At 40.1% G+C, this 12,548-nt stretch overlaps 5 protein-coding genes across 8 annotated transcripts; 3 read left to right on the plus strand and 2 right to left on the minus strand.

Annotated features, from left to right (window-relative positions):
* Window positions 1–2,547: 2,547 nt before the first annotated feature.
* Window positions 2,548–3,209, plus strand: LOC26513714 (cytochrome c oxidase assembly factor 4 homolog, mitochondrial). The gene has a single exon (XM_044715627.1). The coding sequence runs from the start codon at window positions 2,548–2,550 to the stop codon at window positions 2,755–2,757; it is 210 nt and encodes a 69-aa protein (XP_044571562.1). The 3' UTR covers window positions 2,758–3,209.
* LOC6496658 (probable peptidyl-tRNA hydrolase 2) lies at window positions 2,741–3,209 on the plus strand. The gene has a single exon (XM_001961311.4). The coding sequence runs from the start codon at window positions 2,741–2,743 to the stop codon at window positions 3,158–3,160; it is 420 nt and encodes a 139-aa protein (XP_001961347.1). The 3' UTR covers window positions 3,161–3,209.
* Window positions 3,146–4,481, minus strand: LOC6493908 (GTPase Era, mitochondrial). The gene is made up of 2 exons (XM_001961312.4): window positions 3,475–4,481; window positions 3,146–3,415 (listed from the first exon to the last, which is right to left on the minus strand). The coding sequence occupies exons 1-2, from the start codon at window positions 4,418–4,420 to the stop codon at window positions 3,216–3,218; spliced, it is 1,146 nt and encodes a 381-aa protein (XP_001961348.1). The 5' UTR covers window positions 4,421–4,481; the 3' UTR covers window positions 3,146–3,215.
* A 1,373-nt stretch (window positions 4,482–5,854) lies between these two features.
* LOC6493907 (tubulin-specific chaperone E) lies at window positions 5,855–8,162 on the minus strand. The gene is made up of 5 exons (XM_001961313.4): window positions 7,774–8,162; window positions 7,234–7,706; window positions 6,757–7,180; window positions 6,419–6,701; window positions 5,855–6,356 (listed from the first exon to the last, which is right to left on the minus strand). Exons 1-5 carry the CDS (start codon window positions 7,867–7,869, stop codon window positions 6,061–6,063), a joined length of 1,572 nt encoding a protein of 523 aa, XP_001961349.1. The 5' UTR covers window positions 7,870–8,162; the 3' UTR covers window positions 5,855–6,060.
* Window positions 8,163–9,289: 1,127 nt separating this feature from the next.
* On the plus strand, window positions 9,290–12,248 carry LOC6496659 (transmembrane protein 164). 4 transcript variants are annotated; one of them, XM_014908421.3, is made up of 5 exons: window positions 9,290–9,590; window positions 10,572–11,001; window positions 11,055–11,247; window positions 11,303–11,403; window positions 11,465–12,248. In XM_014908421.3, exons 2-5 carry the CDS (start codon window positions 10,672–10,674, stop codon window positions 11,864–11,866), a joined length of 1,026 nt encoding a protein of 341 aa, XP_014763907.1. In that variant the 5' UTR covers window positions 9,290–9,590; window positions 10,572–10,671; the 3' UTR covers window positions 11,867–12,248. The 4 variants fall into 4 exon arrangements, with proteins under 4 accessions (XP_014763907.1, XP_014763908.1, XP_001961350.1 ...); XM_014908422.3 differs by having other exon boundaries at window positions 9,290–9,481; XM_001961314.4 differs by lacking the exon at window positions 9,290–9,590 and adding an exon at window positions 9,630–10,088.
* The last annotated feature ends 300 nt before the right edge of the window (window positions 12,249–12,548 follow it).

The raw sequence follows: 12,548 nt of genomic DNA on the forward strand, positions 1-12,548 counted from the left end.
GCGATAATGCAACTGGTACATGTGACGCCTATTTATAGTCAACTCAGTAGCACTCATTTTTGTTTGACCAGTTGTGACCAGATCGGTAGTCTTTGACCCAAATCCCAAATGGTAAATATTTTTCCAACTCAATGTGCGCCCAATAGACCGCCGATCTTGAATTGGTCTTATGCAAAAACCCATTCTAATTTAATTAGTATGCTACCCATATTCGAAATTCAGTACTTAAAAGAGAAGTGCTGGACTGCAAGGATATCAAATGGTCTCCGTGGTATTTGACACTTTCGTCAGCTCGTCTGAAGAAGGTGGCTTAATTGTCACACAGCCATGGAAGAGGCAAATCATTTTAATTGAAATTATTCACTTCGCAACACTGTATCAGTTTTCCGTTCTCCGAAAAGCTGTCTAAACTTAATTACGCACACGTATTCGCACATTTTCGCATTCGCAGTCATCGAAATGAAATTACTTTTGACTTCCGTCGGGATGAGCGGGGGACGCATGGGCTGTTTTAATGCAAATTAGGCTCCAAATTTGATCTGTCATTTCAAGTTTCCGATTAACTTGATGGCCCAAATTGAATTGCCCGACTGTGCATGGTATCAAATAAATGTCATTCGACGTTTAATTGGGGTGCGACCACTTAAATGTGGCACCATGCATAATTAAATGGCTGGATTTTCACTTTGCCTCTGCTAATTATGGTCATTGTGTGTCAAAGTGCAACGTTAATATTCCCATTGTGTTCAAGGCAAATTAGTGACACGAGAAACTTAAAAAAGTATCAAAATCACTTCCTTTAAGGGCTTCGTTTAATCATTTCGTTAATTTATATATTGGACAAAGCAACCTTTGAATGAAAGTATAACTTTAAGTCAAGGCGCAGTTGAGTTTTATTAATCCTTCCTAGTCCCCTCAACCCTATTAACCCTTCGTGCGAGCATATTTTTGCATTGGACACGCGCCAAGGACACTCATAAATAATGCATGGACTGTACGCCAAGCGCCATAAACAAGCTCCGGTCGCCGGATTTGTGGGTGCTGCTTTTTTTCTGGCTTCACAGCAACAGCGACTTTGAATCCAACAGCAATTAAGCCCAAAATATTCACCACTAATGCTAATGCCAAGTGACAGTTGCTGTTGCAGCCAAATTATGCAAATTCAAGTTCTGTTGACGGGAAAACTCTATTTTCCGAGGTAAGAAAGGTTTCGTTAACAAAAGCCAGTTAATTTATGTTATTGCGATAAAATTTTCATAAAATTTTGTAGAATGCACAGTTGGGATATTTTACTTCTGTTAACAGAAAAACACAGTAGTTCCATTTATATTGAAGCAAAGGAGATATAATTCTAAGGCTTAAAAACCTGATTTCTGGCTTCTTGCGACCGTACATTGTAACCATATCCAGAATATAGATCTAATAATAGAATATTATAATTCCAATACCAAATATAATTTCAAAAAGTTATAACTATAGCAACATGCTCATAGTGGGGAATAAATTTAGTACATGTTCAAAATTCAGATGTTTAATTGCTCAGGCGGCATAAACGGCAAAGTAAATGATAGCAACGTTTTTTCTAAGATTATTTTAAATTTAAATAAGCAATTTAGTAGAACAGTAGCAACATACATAAATACATGTACTCAGTTTAGAGTTCGACGAGATTCTAACTTGTTTGTAACTATTTTAGAGAAACTCTTGTACTAATAATTATTATTTTATCCTCAGAAACAAGATACCAATAATGTAAAATGATTATTTTTGATTGAAATAAGAAAATAGGAATAAGGAATCTACGCCACCTTTATACGAACTCTCACATTAACATTATGATATATGTATATGTAAAGAAGAAACCAGATATATATGTATATCTTGAAGATCCCATTTTGAATTCCACACAGATAATAAATCGTATATCTGTAATTATATTACAGATTACTTAAAAAAATACTCAAATAGTGAACATTACTCGATACAAATTTAATAATTTTAACTTCCTAAAAATTATAATCCTACAAATTCCGTCATTTTTTTTAAATTAAGAAATAGTTTCCGCTGCAGTTTTAAGAACATGGAATATAAAGACCGTTTTTAGTTTGAGTAAATATATTTAGGGATATTTTTGTATTTACTGTTATTTCAGATAGTATTTTCTAAGTTATGCAATAGATATTTCATAAAAATATATATTGAAATGATCAAAAATATTATTTCATCAGTTCGCTTAACGACGCGAACTTTTCAGAATCATTTAAATAAAATATTTTAAAAAAAAGTTTTCAGAAACATTACAAAAACCTTTTGTTGGAAACATTGCATACGCGATTTATTATTTCAGAAGTGCTGTATATGAAAACTTTCAGTAATGTCTAAAAAAAATTGTGTAAGATTAAATCCGGTGGAAAGTCATGAATAATATGACATCGATAGAGTATAGTATATTTAAACGGGCAAGCTGCGGGCACACTGTACACATCCGTACACACACACGTACGTAACAGCTGACATCTGATGCAACTTTAACCGGCCCATTAGAAAATGCCTTCACCCACGGTCCATACTCAAGATCAGGACCCCGTGGAGTTAATGCTGAAAAAAACCGGCTGCATTGAGCTCCACTACAAGGTGCAAGAGTGCATCGCTGAGACAGGTGATTGGCGAGCGTGTCAAGATAAGGTAAAGGAGTTCCGGACGTGTATGCAGAAGTACGTGGACCAGCAGAGTAAGAAGTATGCCCACGTCAAATAGCATTCTGCAAAAGTTTCTCAGCAACAGCGTCGTCTTCGAAAAGTCCACCAAGTTGGCTCTGGTGGTCCGCGGAGACCTCAAAATGTCCAAGGGCAAGACAGCCGCCCAGTGCGCTCATGCGGCGGTCATGTGTTATCAAAGTGCCGCCCAAGGCACCAAACAGCAAAACGCAATCCTGCAGCGCTGGTGCCGCTTGGGGCAGCCAAAAATTGTACTCCGGGTGGACAATTTTGAGCAACTTAGCGGTTTGGAACGGAGGGCACAAGAAGCTAACCTCGTGTCTGCATTGGTACGAGACGCCGGGCGCACGCAATTGGAATCTGGAACGGCGACAGTTCTGGGACTGGGACCGGCTTCAAATGAAGAATTGGACAAGCTGGTAGCAGACTTGAAACTTTTGTGAATTCATATATTATATTTTAAAACAATTAAAACAATAATTAATTAACAAACTGCAATTACTTTTGATTTATAGACGCAGACTTCTTTCCCTTAGAAAAAGTTGAAATGGTAAGTGACACAGCCTGGCCGAACATTTCTACCAAATCTGAGGTAACACGCTCTGTGATTTGACGCAACTTTCCGTTAGACTCGCCACAAATCAGACGCTCAATGCGGGCCGTCGGACATTCCACCTGAACTGAGGTGTATATGACATCTGCAACAAAAAATCACTTAGATCCCAACTTGGAATACACCATTAAAGAAAAAACATACTTTTCTCCACGTTATAGTACTCAAGCTCGCACTTTAGGTTATAGGGAATTTCTTGCGGCAGGTAGTCCAAAAGCCGAGCTCGCACACTCTCCACAATAAGCGCCTCGGGGTTTGAATCTGTGTAGACGTCAGAAGGGAACTTCCACTTCCTTGGCCGAGCCTGCCCCACCAGGTAATCTTGCAGTTCGTTCAAGCCACTGCCTGTGATGGCGGAAACAAGAAAAACGTCGCTAAAATGGCTCCAGGTGGTGTCTCTCTTGTTTAGGCGTGTTTCTTCGGCTACGGTTGGTGGTAGATTCCGATCTGCATCCTTACCAGACCGTTTTCCTGTCAGGGTATTATTGGTTAACGTCTTAATCAAATCCAGCAGCACCCGCTTAGACTTTAAGGCATCTATTTTGTTTAAGACAAGAAAGCTTGGCAAGTTGGCGTAGGACTTTAACGTATCAAGCACTGTAGGATGCAGCTCATTTCTCGTCCATCCATTAGAAGCGTCGTGAATTACCGCAATGACATCGGCGTTCTGGATTGCGTGCCGATAGGCACTCTTAAAGCTCTGCTCCAGGTGGTGTTTTCGGATTTCCCGCTGGGTCACCAAGCCGGGCGTGTCATAAAAGACAAGCTGCGTCTGGCCTTGAGTGCAGATCGCAGTATTTGATTGACGAGTTGTGTGTACTTTAGTGGAAGTGGGGCACACCTTATGATTTACTATATGGTTAATAAAAGTGCTCTTGCCAACGTTTGGAACTCCGATCACTGCGATGTGGAGGGACCGCTCGGTTTTGCTTCTGCCACTTGGGTCAGCTGGAAATTGGCGTACCGACTGTTCTACTGTAGAAGATATTTCAGAGGCGCCGGAAAAACGTCGTGCGGTAATAAGAAATAGCTTGCCATTTTTTGTGCTATTTAGAACGTTTAAAGCCGTTGAAATCAAATTACACCGCATCTTGCGAAATATAATTTTATTAGTGTTACCAGACACCAGAAAAAAGCGTATCTGGTATATTCCAACAATTTTTAAATTACAGACTATTTATTGTCTAAGTTTTTCCAAAGTATATTAATTTATCTAATTTTCCTATATGCTTAAAATGTAAAAGACACTTTAAAAGATCCTTATAAAATCTGTGGCATGAATTATAATTCGATGGATATGATTATCAGCCCAATGGGTTTGACTGCCTTTCCGGAAATATACAAGATTCCATACATTTAACCCTCTAGTGCCCAAGACCGCCTCTAGACGGGTAATTTAAAAAAAAAACCGTTATTTTATCCTTTTCAATACTTTGTGAGAAATTTGTGTAACTTCAAGCGGAAGTCCTACTCCTTTTGAAAAATGGTTGTCACCCTCAAGTTCGATTGCGTCCAATTCACCTCAAGCATAGAAACGCAAACCTAAAGCGCCTGCTGATCATAATACTGCTCATGTTAAAGAAAGCACAATAGCTGAATGTGGATCTGTTTGGACTATGGATCCAAAAGCACCGCTTTTCAAAAAGATGTTGAGGTACCAAATGAACCTATTCATGGATATATCTGCAATATCCTCTAATGAGCCTGACCTTGGAGAACTTCAAAATCTGGATACGCCATTCAAGTGTTTTCAATTTTTATACCCTTGCAGAGGGTATTATAATTTTGGTCAAAAGTGTGCAACGCAGTAAAGGAGACATCTCCGACCCTATAAAGTATTTAATGACAACAGTAAGTTGCCCTCCGAGGATTCTGCCGACCACGATCCTTTATACAAAATACGACCGCTCGCGACTCATTTCAATAACAAGTATCAATTAGTTCCGCTGTTTATCTGTGGACGAACAAATGAGTGCAACAAAAGAATTGATTACCTCATTTTTTGTTGGCCTATCATCCCAAAGCCGCCTCTAGGCGGTCCAAGGATATAGTCATATAAAACTCGATCCGAGCAAAAATAAATGTTTTTTTTTTTAAAACAAACATTTAATTTTGATACATACTGAATCCAAAAATAATTTTTCTCCTGGAAAAAAAAAATTTGGGCACTAGAGGGTTAAGATTAGTTGAGAGAAGCTTGAAATCTTCTAAAACCTTTGGCATAAATATAACCAATAAAAAAAAATGTAAATGCAACAGTTTATTGCACTATTCCTATGCCAAATTTATAACAAAAAAAAAAAACAAGAAAAATCGAACGATTTAGTGAACTTCATAGAAATCATAAAAAAAGGTTGAAACAATTTTTATTTTGAGAATCTATCCTTCTAAAGGTAACGGAAAGTACGGTTGAAAATTTAGTATTAGTAACTGGAAAATATACTATAGCCGTCCCTTCTTTTTGGTTTTGAAACCCATTTTGTACATAAAACCCAACAAAGTCGAACTTAATTCTCCACTGAAATCCATTATTTAAGCAAAACAAAATATATTGTGTATAATTATTTAAAAAAATTTGAAATTATCAGTTATCATTATAGGAAAACATTAATAATTTAACCTTGGATGAGAGACAGGAAAGATTTAGAATTTAACAGGAAATTTTTAATTTTACATTGCCTTAAACTAAAATACCACGGAATACCAAACAGGGAAAGAAAGAGCTGTTTTTTACTGGACCAAAACTGTGTCATGCTCTTGGACAGAGTAGAAGTCAAGGGTTTTGGCATTATTGTCCAGCGGAACTACCAGATCTGGATGCTTGGCATCAACATAAGATAACTGTGGAACGTTACCGCTAAGCCGAAAACGCTTCATAACCAATCCCTGTAGCGTCTGAACGGTTATCATACGCGGTACTTTTTTCTCCCAAGTCTCTCCCGTTAGTTGATGATTTATATAGACCTTTATCAAATTCGATTGCTTGGCTGGAGCTATTGGCGCAAAGTCTGCCGGAGAGCCATACTCTGAGAAAAATATATTTTTTTTTATTAGATGAATCATATTTCTTGCTAATGGCTTAACTTACTCTTAACAAGCAACGAATATGTTCGATGCTTCCGGCAGAAGTCCCGCAACGCCTCCATTCCCTGAAGGTTCGCCTGCATCCAATCAACAGCATATTTTTTCCAAATATCATACTCTGCGCCACGACGTTCCTCTGCTGTCACTTCTGCCTTATTTATAAACTGAAGGCCCGATATACTGGCAACAGCCTTCGAAACCATCTCATCGAAATTTGACTTTAAATGCGGCGTCTTGCTTAAACGTCTCAGTTGTGGAAGTTTATCCAGCTCATTAAATGCATCAGCCTGAAAGCGATTCAAAAATGTAGCTAAAGCACTTCAAAGGCCGAGCGTTTCTTACCTCATTCCAAATGGGATTATGCGACAAGTTGAGCTGCTCTAACGACATAAAGATATTGAGTTTAGCTAGAGGATCGCAGTCCGGTAACTTTATTTCTTCAATGCCGTTTTCCATGAGATTCAGGGATCGCAGAGTGTCGATATTGCCTAACTTCACAACTTGGTCAAAGTCCATGATGTTCGTGCGGTGTAGGTCAAGTTCTTGAAGTTGCCGAAAGATTTTCTGGCGATCAACCACAGCCAGTTGACTGAAGGAGTTTTCCTGTAGGCCCAACGAAATAATATCCGGCCAAAGAAGAGCCGTCTGCATGACGTCCTTCCAGTCGGAAAAGCCGCACCTGCGTAGGTTTATGCGTTTAAGGTGCTTAAAAGAAGGCTCCAGCTCTGCGATTTGTGAGGTCGATGGTAGTACCAGCTGATTGCAGCTAAAAAAATTAAAAACATTTAATTGGGTTTCTCTAGGATTTGGTATCCTTACCTTAGATTCAGGTTACTTAAAGACGGCAGCTGACGCGCTATGCTTGCCACTATATCCCAGTTCCAAATGAGAGTGTGGCTGACGTTTAGCGTGGTCAGCTGCGTGAATCCCTTCAAATACCCTGCAGCGTTCACTGGCGTCTCGTCCACACTCACCTCCGACAACTGCTCAAACCTGCTTTGTTTTCGAGCAATTTTGTCCATGCCAACGACTTCAAAGAGGGACGCCTGCAAATTAGCCTGAGCTTCCCGGATAAGCGAAGCGTCCACATTGCTGGAATCATAGTTCAGGTACCGCTCTCGAGCAGCGTCCTCAAGTGTAGCGCAAGGTCCCAGTTTTCCTGGACGAATAAAGCTTCCCGCCATGGGCATCTGTGTCCAAAAGTAGCGTTTTCCATCTACAATGCCGTTGTGCTTACCACGCAGGCCGTCATCCCACTCGATGCCCAGCCAAGTGCCCGTGTGTCCGCTCACCTAGATGGCACACAAAGCATTTTTCTCCATGGTTTTTGTAATAAAAAATATTTTTTTTACTTCTTACCTCTCCTACATAGCGAACAGTACCATAGTTATTGGCTATTTTGATTCGGGTCCCGAGTGGATAAAACAGTTGTGCTTCATCAATAATCCCCACCATTGCGTTGATTGATGTTTTCGTAGTTCTCGCGTCGCCCACACAAATACAAAAACAAGTAGCAGAGTCACAAACTCTTTTGTTTGCTACTTCCAGATGCCACGAAGTGCAAATTTAACTTAATCTGCGACCAAGTATGCTCACTATTCACATAAGCATAAGTCCAAAATGTAAACAACTGTGCATAATCTACCTCTGCACCACAAACCCCAAGTGACAAATCTTTTATTTTTTTTAGAGAATTTGTGTGACCAAAGCCCAGTTAAAAATACTATCGACTGAGACAGGCTGCCAACCTGACACAAACTGACGGCGTTGCCATAGGGGCTCAAGAAGAAAGCTAAATAGAAGAGAGTATTCATAGAGAGAAGAAAGCTTTAAAATTATCTTTTCTTTAATATCTATTAATGTTTGTTTCATTAATTTCATTATAACTATTTAAAAAACAATTTCATATGTGTTATATATAAATTTTTTTTTAAAGTTATAAATGGTCTCCAGAATTTTTAAATAATTAAATAAAACGAGAAAAAATTAAAAAATATTAAGAGAATGAATGAATACTGAATATAATTGACTTTCGATTTTATGTTGCCACTAAAGAATAATTTTATATTTTTTTATATTATAGTCGTAACTCTTATTTTGAAATGTTTTCTCCTAATTGAAAAAAAAAATAATAATTTCGCACATATTGTACACTATGTATGCATGTAAGATCTCAAGTGCAGTAGCCAACTGTTTATACAATTAGGGGTTTCCTGCATTAGGCTAATCATTAGTCACAAATTAAACTCTCACGTGAATATTATGTACAAAAATGGACATTTCCAGTTCGCCCGAAAGCTAATCGGAATGGCCACGTTGTTTTAGTTGGCTGTTTTTATTATTCCTCCTCGTTTTACTTTTCTTCGTAGCTTTTACTACTGTTATTTAGCTTCGCCATTTAAGGTTAATTACAGTTACGTGTGTTCGGTTGTCGGCTTCGGTAACGGTAAGAACATGGTTTGGTTCCGGAAAGGGAATAAATCAAAATATATTCTATTGTTGTTCTCCAAGGACATCTTGCTTGAGACATGATCTGAGTCAGAAAACATAACGGTGTATTTTTGAAGAATCAATGTGGCATACCACGGAAACTTTTTTCACCGCTTTTCACCGGTTAACCTTACCTTAATTTGTGCACACAATCCAATTTGCGACCTCTTGGCTGGCATTCTGAGTGCATCCGCATTTGCATAAACGAATATCATGTGTTGCACCCCACGTAACAGCCGGCGTATGCAATTTTGGCGGCCAATCCACCCGCCACCCGGTGCAAGAGAGGAAAGCTTCTCAAAGTTCTTCGCAAAGAGAATAAAAGCTTAACCAAGGACACTGTGGGGCCGCGTACTCGGCAGTCCACAGGCAAGGGTTAGGAGAGAAATTGAGAAACGAATCATTCGGCAGTGAAACAACACAGTCCGCGGTTGTTTTGGTTTTCCCGCGTCAGGCATCGCTTGGGTCCTGCAATTTTAATGTCCAGAGCAGATATGCAGGCGCAATGCGATTGAGGTTGTGCGTGAATCCGCTAAAAAAGGAGTGATAGCAGTAACTCCGCTCGGCAGCTTCAAAAGTGGGTTGCTGATTGTGAATTGTGACATTGGAAACTTTAATTCGCAAGTTACCAGACGCAGGCGAGCTTTACGCCGGACCACGTGGCAGTGCCCAGTAGGCCCCAATAGGTAACAGCAGGCTGGGTTGAAAAAATCGAACGTCAATGTGGAAGGGGCGGCCTGTGGGGCTAACAAAAGGAAAAATATTGAAAAACATTTGCCAGTCTAAAACATGGGGCAGTATGGGTTCTTTATTGAGCCATTTGTTTCTGTCTGCGTGTCCTTCCGCTTAAAGCTTTGGACTGTCGGGTTCTCTTTCGTGGCTCCGCTCTCCCTCATTGGCTTGTGAAGTCCCCGTGCTCTTGACAATGAACCGCACAGTGTTGCCCTCAGCACCCCCGTGTGTTGTTTTTCGTAGCAGTGCGTCTACGTGGTGCGATGTTTGTGGCCTGATCCGACATTTGTCAAAGCCTTAGTGGAGAAGCTCTGAAAAGTGTGCTTCAAATATCGCTAACTAAAAATACGACCAACCACTTTATTCTCCATTTGCCAGCTATTACGAACACCTGAAAGGACTAACCTTCTGGAGCTATATTCCAAATAAAGAATCCGCCATTACCAATAAACGTATTATTTAAATTCAATTCAATTTAATAATCCCCCTTTTAAATAAATTAAAGTGTTTAAATTACGGCATAAATTGTATTATGGTGGCATAAATTTGGTTATTTTTAAAAAATAATCATTGTAGCCTGGGAAAAACAACAAACACGCAGCCTTGGCAGCGGGCCAGCCGGTAATAGAGGGCTTGAGGGTGCGGGCTGTCTGTTGCGAAGGTTTCGGTGCACCACTACTTGCATTAACCGGCATAACCAATCGATAGGAAAATAGTGCCACAGCAGGTTTAAAAAACTATACCAAACTACACAGAGAACATAGTTCTCAGTTAACACATGCCAAAATATATTATTTAGTTACTGTTCATATGTCTAAAATGTGACAATTTCATAGCCCAAAGCCGGATAATTGAAATCAAATAACTTCAATTGCCCGATCCATGATGTCACAAAGCCACCCAAAGGTTAATTTTTAACATTATCTTCGGTACAGGGGTTGACCCGGATCAATAATCAATTTGCCGATAAATATTTAAGAGCTGAAGGCAGTAATTTTGAAGGACCTAAGCACTCGGAAAGGTCAAGAGGCAATCATGAACTGGGACTGGGCAGTGGGGGGCATCACAGATGAGATCCCTCGTACGACGGGGCCCGAGTGCATCAATTACATGACGGACCGGAGGCGCTGGGTGGAAACGGTGCTGTTATCCGCCTTGTTCATTTTCATCATGCACCGCTCCTGGTTGCGGCTAGCGCCAATAAAGCTTCCGCCTCTTCACGAGACCCAGAAGCCCCACAGTCCAACGAGACTGTTCCTCCTCATCGCCCTATCCATGATCTTCGGCATTGAGATGGGCTTTAAGCTGGCCGGCCGCTCGATGATATTCGCTCTTAATCCCTGCCACGTGCAGACATGTCTGCAGGTAAGTGATCCTTAAAATAAAAATCAACATTTTTAACTATTAATAACTTACAGATCTATCTCCTGGCGGCAAAGCCCACGAAGACAACGACAGCGCTGTTCCGGATACAAATGAGTAACTTGAATGGGCCCTTCCTGGCGTTCCTCTTCCCTGAGGTAGAGGGACGTACGTATCCTTTCGAGCAGTCCACTTATTGGATTCAGCACGCCCTGCTGTACATCATTCCGATTTACATAATCCGGAGCGGTAACTATTTCTCTACTTGACGTGGCTTACCTCTCACCCATGTTTTTATTTCCAGGAGCTTATACCGTCGAGGATCTTGGCGACTTTAACTGGTCCCACATAGGCACAGCCTTCATGCTGTTCTATCATTTCGTCCTGCTCTCCCCGCTCTCCATAGTAGGTCCATGACTAGGCTTTTCCTCTTTTGCTGTACCCTATATGACCGAATTATTTCTAGTTTACCGGTATCAATCTGGACCATATGCTTTGCGCAGCGATGTCGGATCCATTCCAAGGTGCCAACTACAGGTTGTTTGCTTGTTGCCACCAAACACTGCTCTGTCCGTTGCTTAGCAAGGGCACCGTTTTGCTATTCGGGCGTCCCAGCAGGAAAGACTTGTGTGCCGGTGAAACGGTTCCACGATCAGGAGCTTTAACAGATCCTGCGCTTGGAGCCGTGCACCAGTATCACCAGTTGACAGCAGCGGAATACCCCTCGCAGGAGGAAGCAACAGAGGCTCTGTTACGGCACAGGTACAATGCCCAGGCAACGGCGACGACGGGAGTGGCACTCTCCCCCGACGTGGCAGAATTGGCCATTGGAGCGGAGTACACCATGCCCACGACCAAGATCGACTAGTACATGGCTTGAAAGAGGGCCCACTGCGTCTATTATGTCTGTCAATTCACGAACTGCGAATAGCCTTTTCGGTCCACGATTCGCAACCAGCCTCCTAGCTCGATGTAATGAAATATTTTGGATTCACGCGAGAACTGAACAATAAATAGTGGAAAAAAGACGTGTAGATAATAACAATTAAGGCTAATATTTATGCTCAGTGAGGTTATACTTCTAAAAAACAATGAAACCGTTCTTAAAATTACATAATTGTTCAATAGAAACCCATTTCTTTAATGGTAAATCAAAAGTAAACTCACATACATAGGTGAACAAAAATTGTGTACATTTCTTAATGTAAGCTCCATAAAGCAAACGAAATAAATTTCCTAATTCAAACCAGTGTTAAGTTGTTTTTACTTATTTTAATTTTATTTCCTAAATTTTACCAATGATTATTTTTTGAGACAAATTGTTTCGCAAAATATATTATTTTGATTGTTTTTGTTATTTGTAAAACGTATTGATTGCTTGTGTTTACTTCACAATATTTTAAGTTTATGAATCTTAGGATATTGTTAAAGGAATATTGGAAGCTCCTTTAGGATATTGTTTTTAAGCTTGGGATATGAACCAGCCTATAATGAAAGTCTAACAAGATGAACTAATCCATGAAATTAAGGTTTTAGTTATTCTAAGAGTT

This window comes from Drosophila ananassae, chromosome 3L (genome assembly GCF_017639315.1).
Source record: "Drosophila ananassae strain 14024-0371.13 chromosome 3L, ASM1763931v2, whole genome shotgun sequence".
Lineage (NCBI taxonomy): Eukaryota > Metazoa > Arthropoda > Insecta > Diptera > Drosophilidae > Drosophila > Drosophila ananassae.

Bases quoted from the DNA above. Each gene is read 5' to 3' on its own strand.
- LOC26513714 (XM_044715627.1), top strand. From the start codon at position 2,548: ATGCCTTCACCCACGGTCCATACTCAAGATCAGGACCCCGTGGAGTTA.
- LOC6496658 (XM_001961311.4), top strand. From the start codon at position 2,741: ATGCCCACGTCAAATAGCATTCTGCAAAAGTTTCTCAGCAACAGCGTC.
- LOC6493908 (XM_001961312.4), bottom strand. From the start codon at position 4,420: ATGCGGTGTAATTTGATTTCAACGGCTTTAAACGTTCTAAATAGCACA. The intron at 3,416-3,474 runs GTATGTTTTTTC...TTTTTGTTGCAG, and splicing joins GTACTATAACGTGGAGAAAA to ATGTCATATACACCTCAGTT.
- LOC6493907 (XM_001961313.4), bottom strand. From the start codon at position 7,869: ATGGTGGGGATTATTGATGAAGCACAACTGTTTTATCCACTCGGGACC. The intron at 7,707-7,773 runs GTAAGAAGTAAA...TGTGCCATCTAG, and splicing joins CTGTTCGCTATGTAGGAGAG to GTGAGCGGACACACGGGCAC. The intron at 6,702-6,756 runs GTAAGAAACGCT...AATCGCTTTCAG, and splicing joins ATAATCCCATTTGGAATGAG to GCTGATGCATTTAATGAGCT.
- LOC6496659 (XM_014908421.3), top strand. From the start codon at position 10,672: ATGAACTGGGACTGGGCAGTGGGGGGCATCACAGATGAGATCCCTCGT. The intron at 11,248-11,302 runs GTAACTATTTCT...TTTTATTTCCAG, and splicing joins GATTTACATAATCCGGAGCG to GAGCTTATACCGTCGAGGAT. The intron at 11,404-11,464 runs GTAGGTCCATGA...AATTATTTCTAG, and splicing joins TGCTCTCCCCGCTCTCCATA to TTTACCGGTATCAATCTGGA.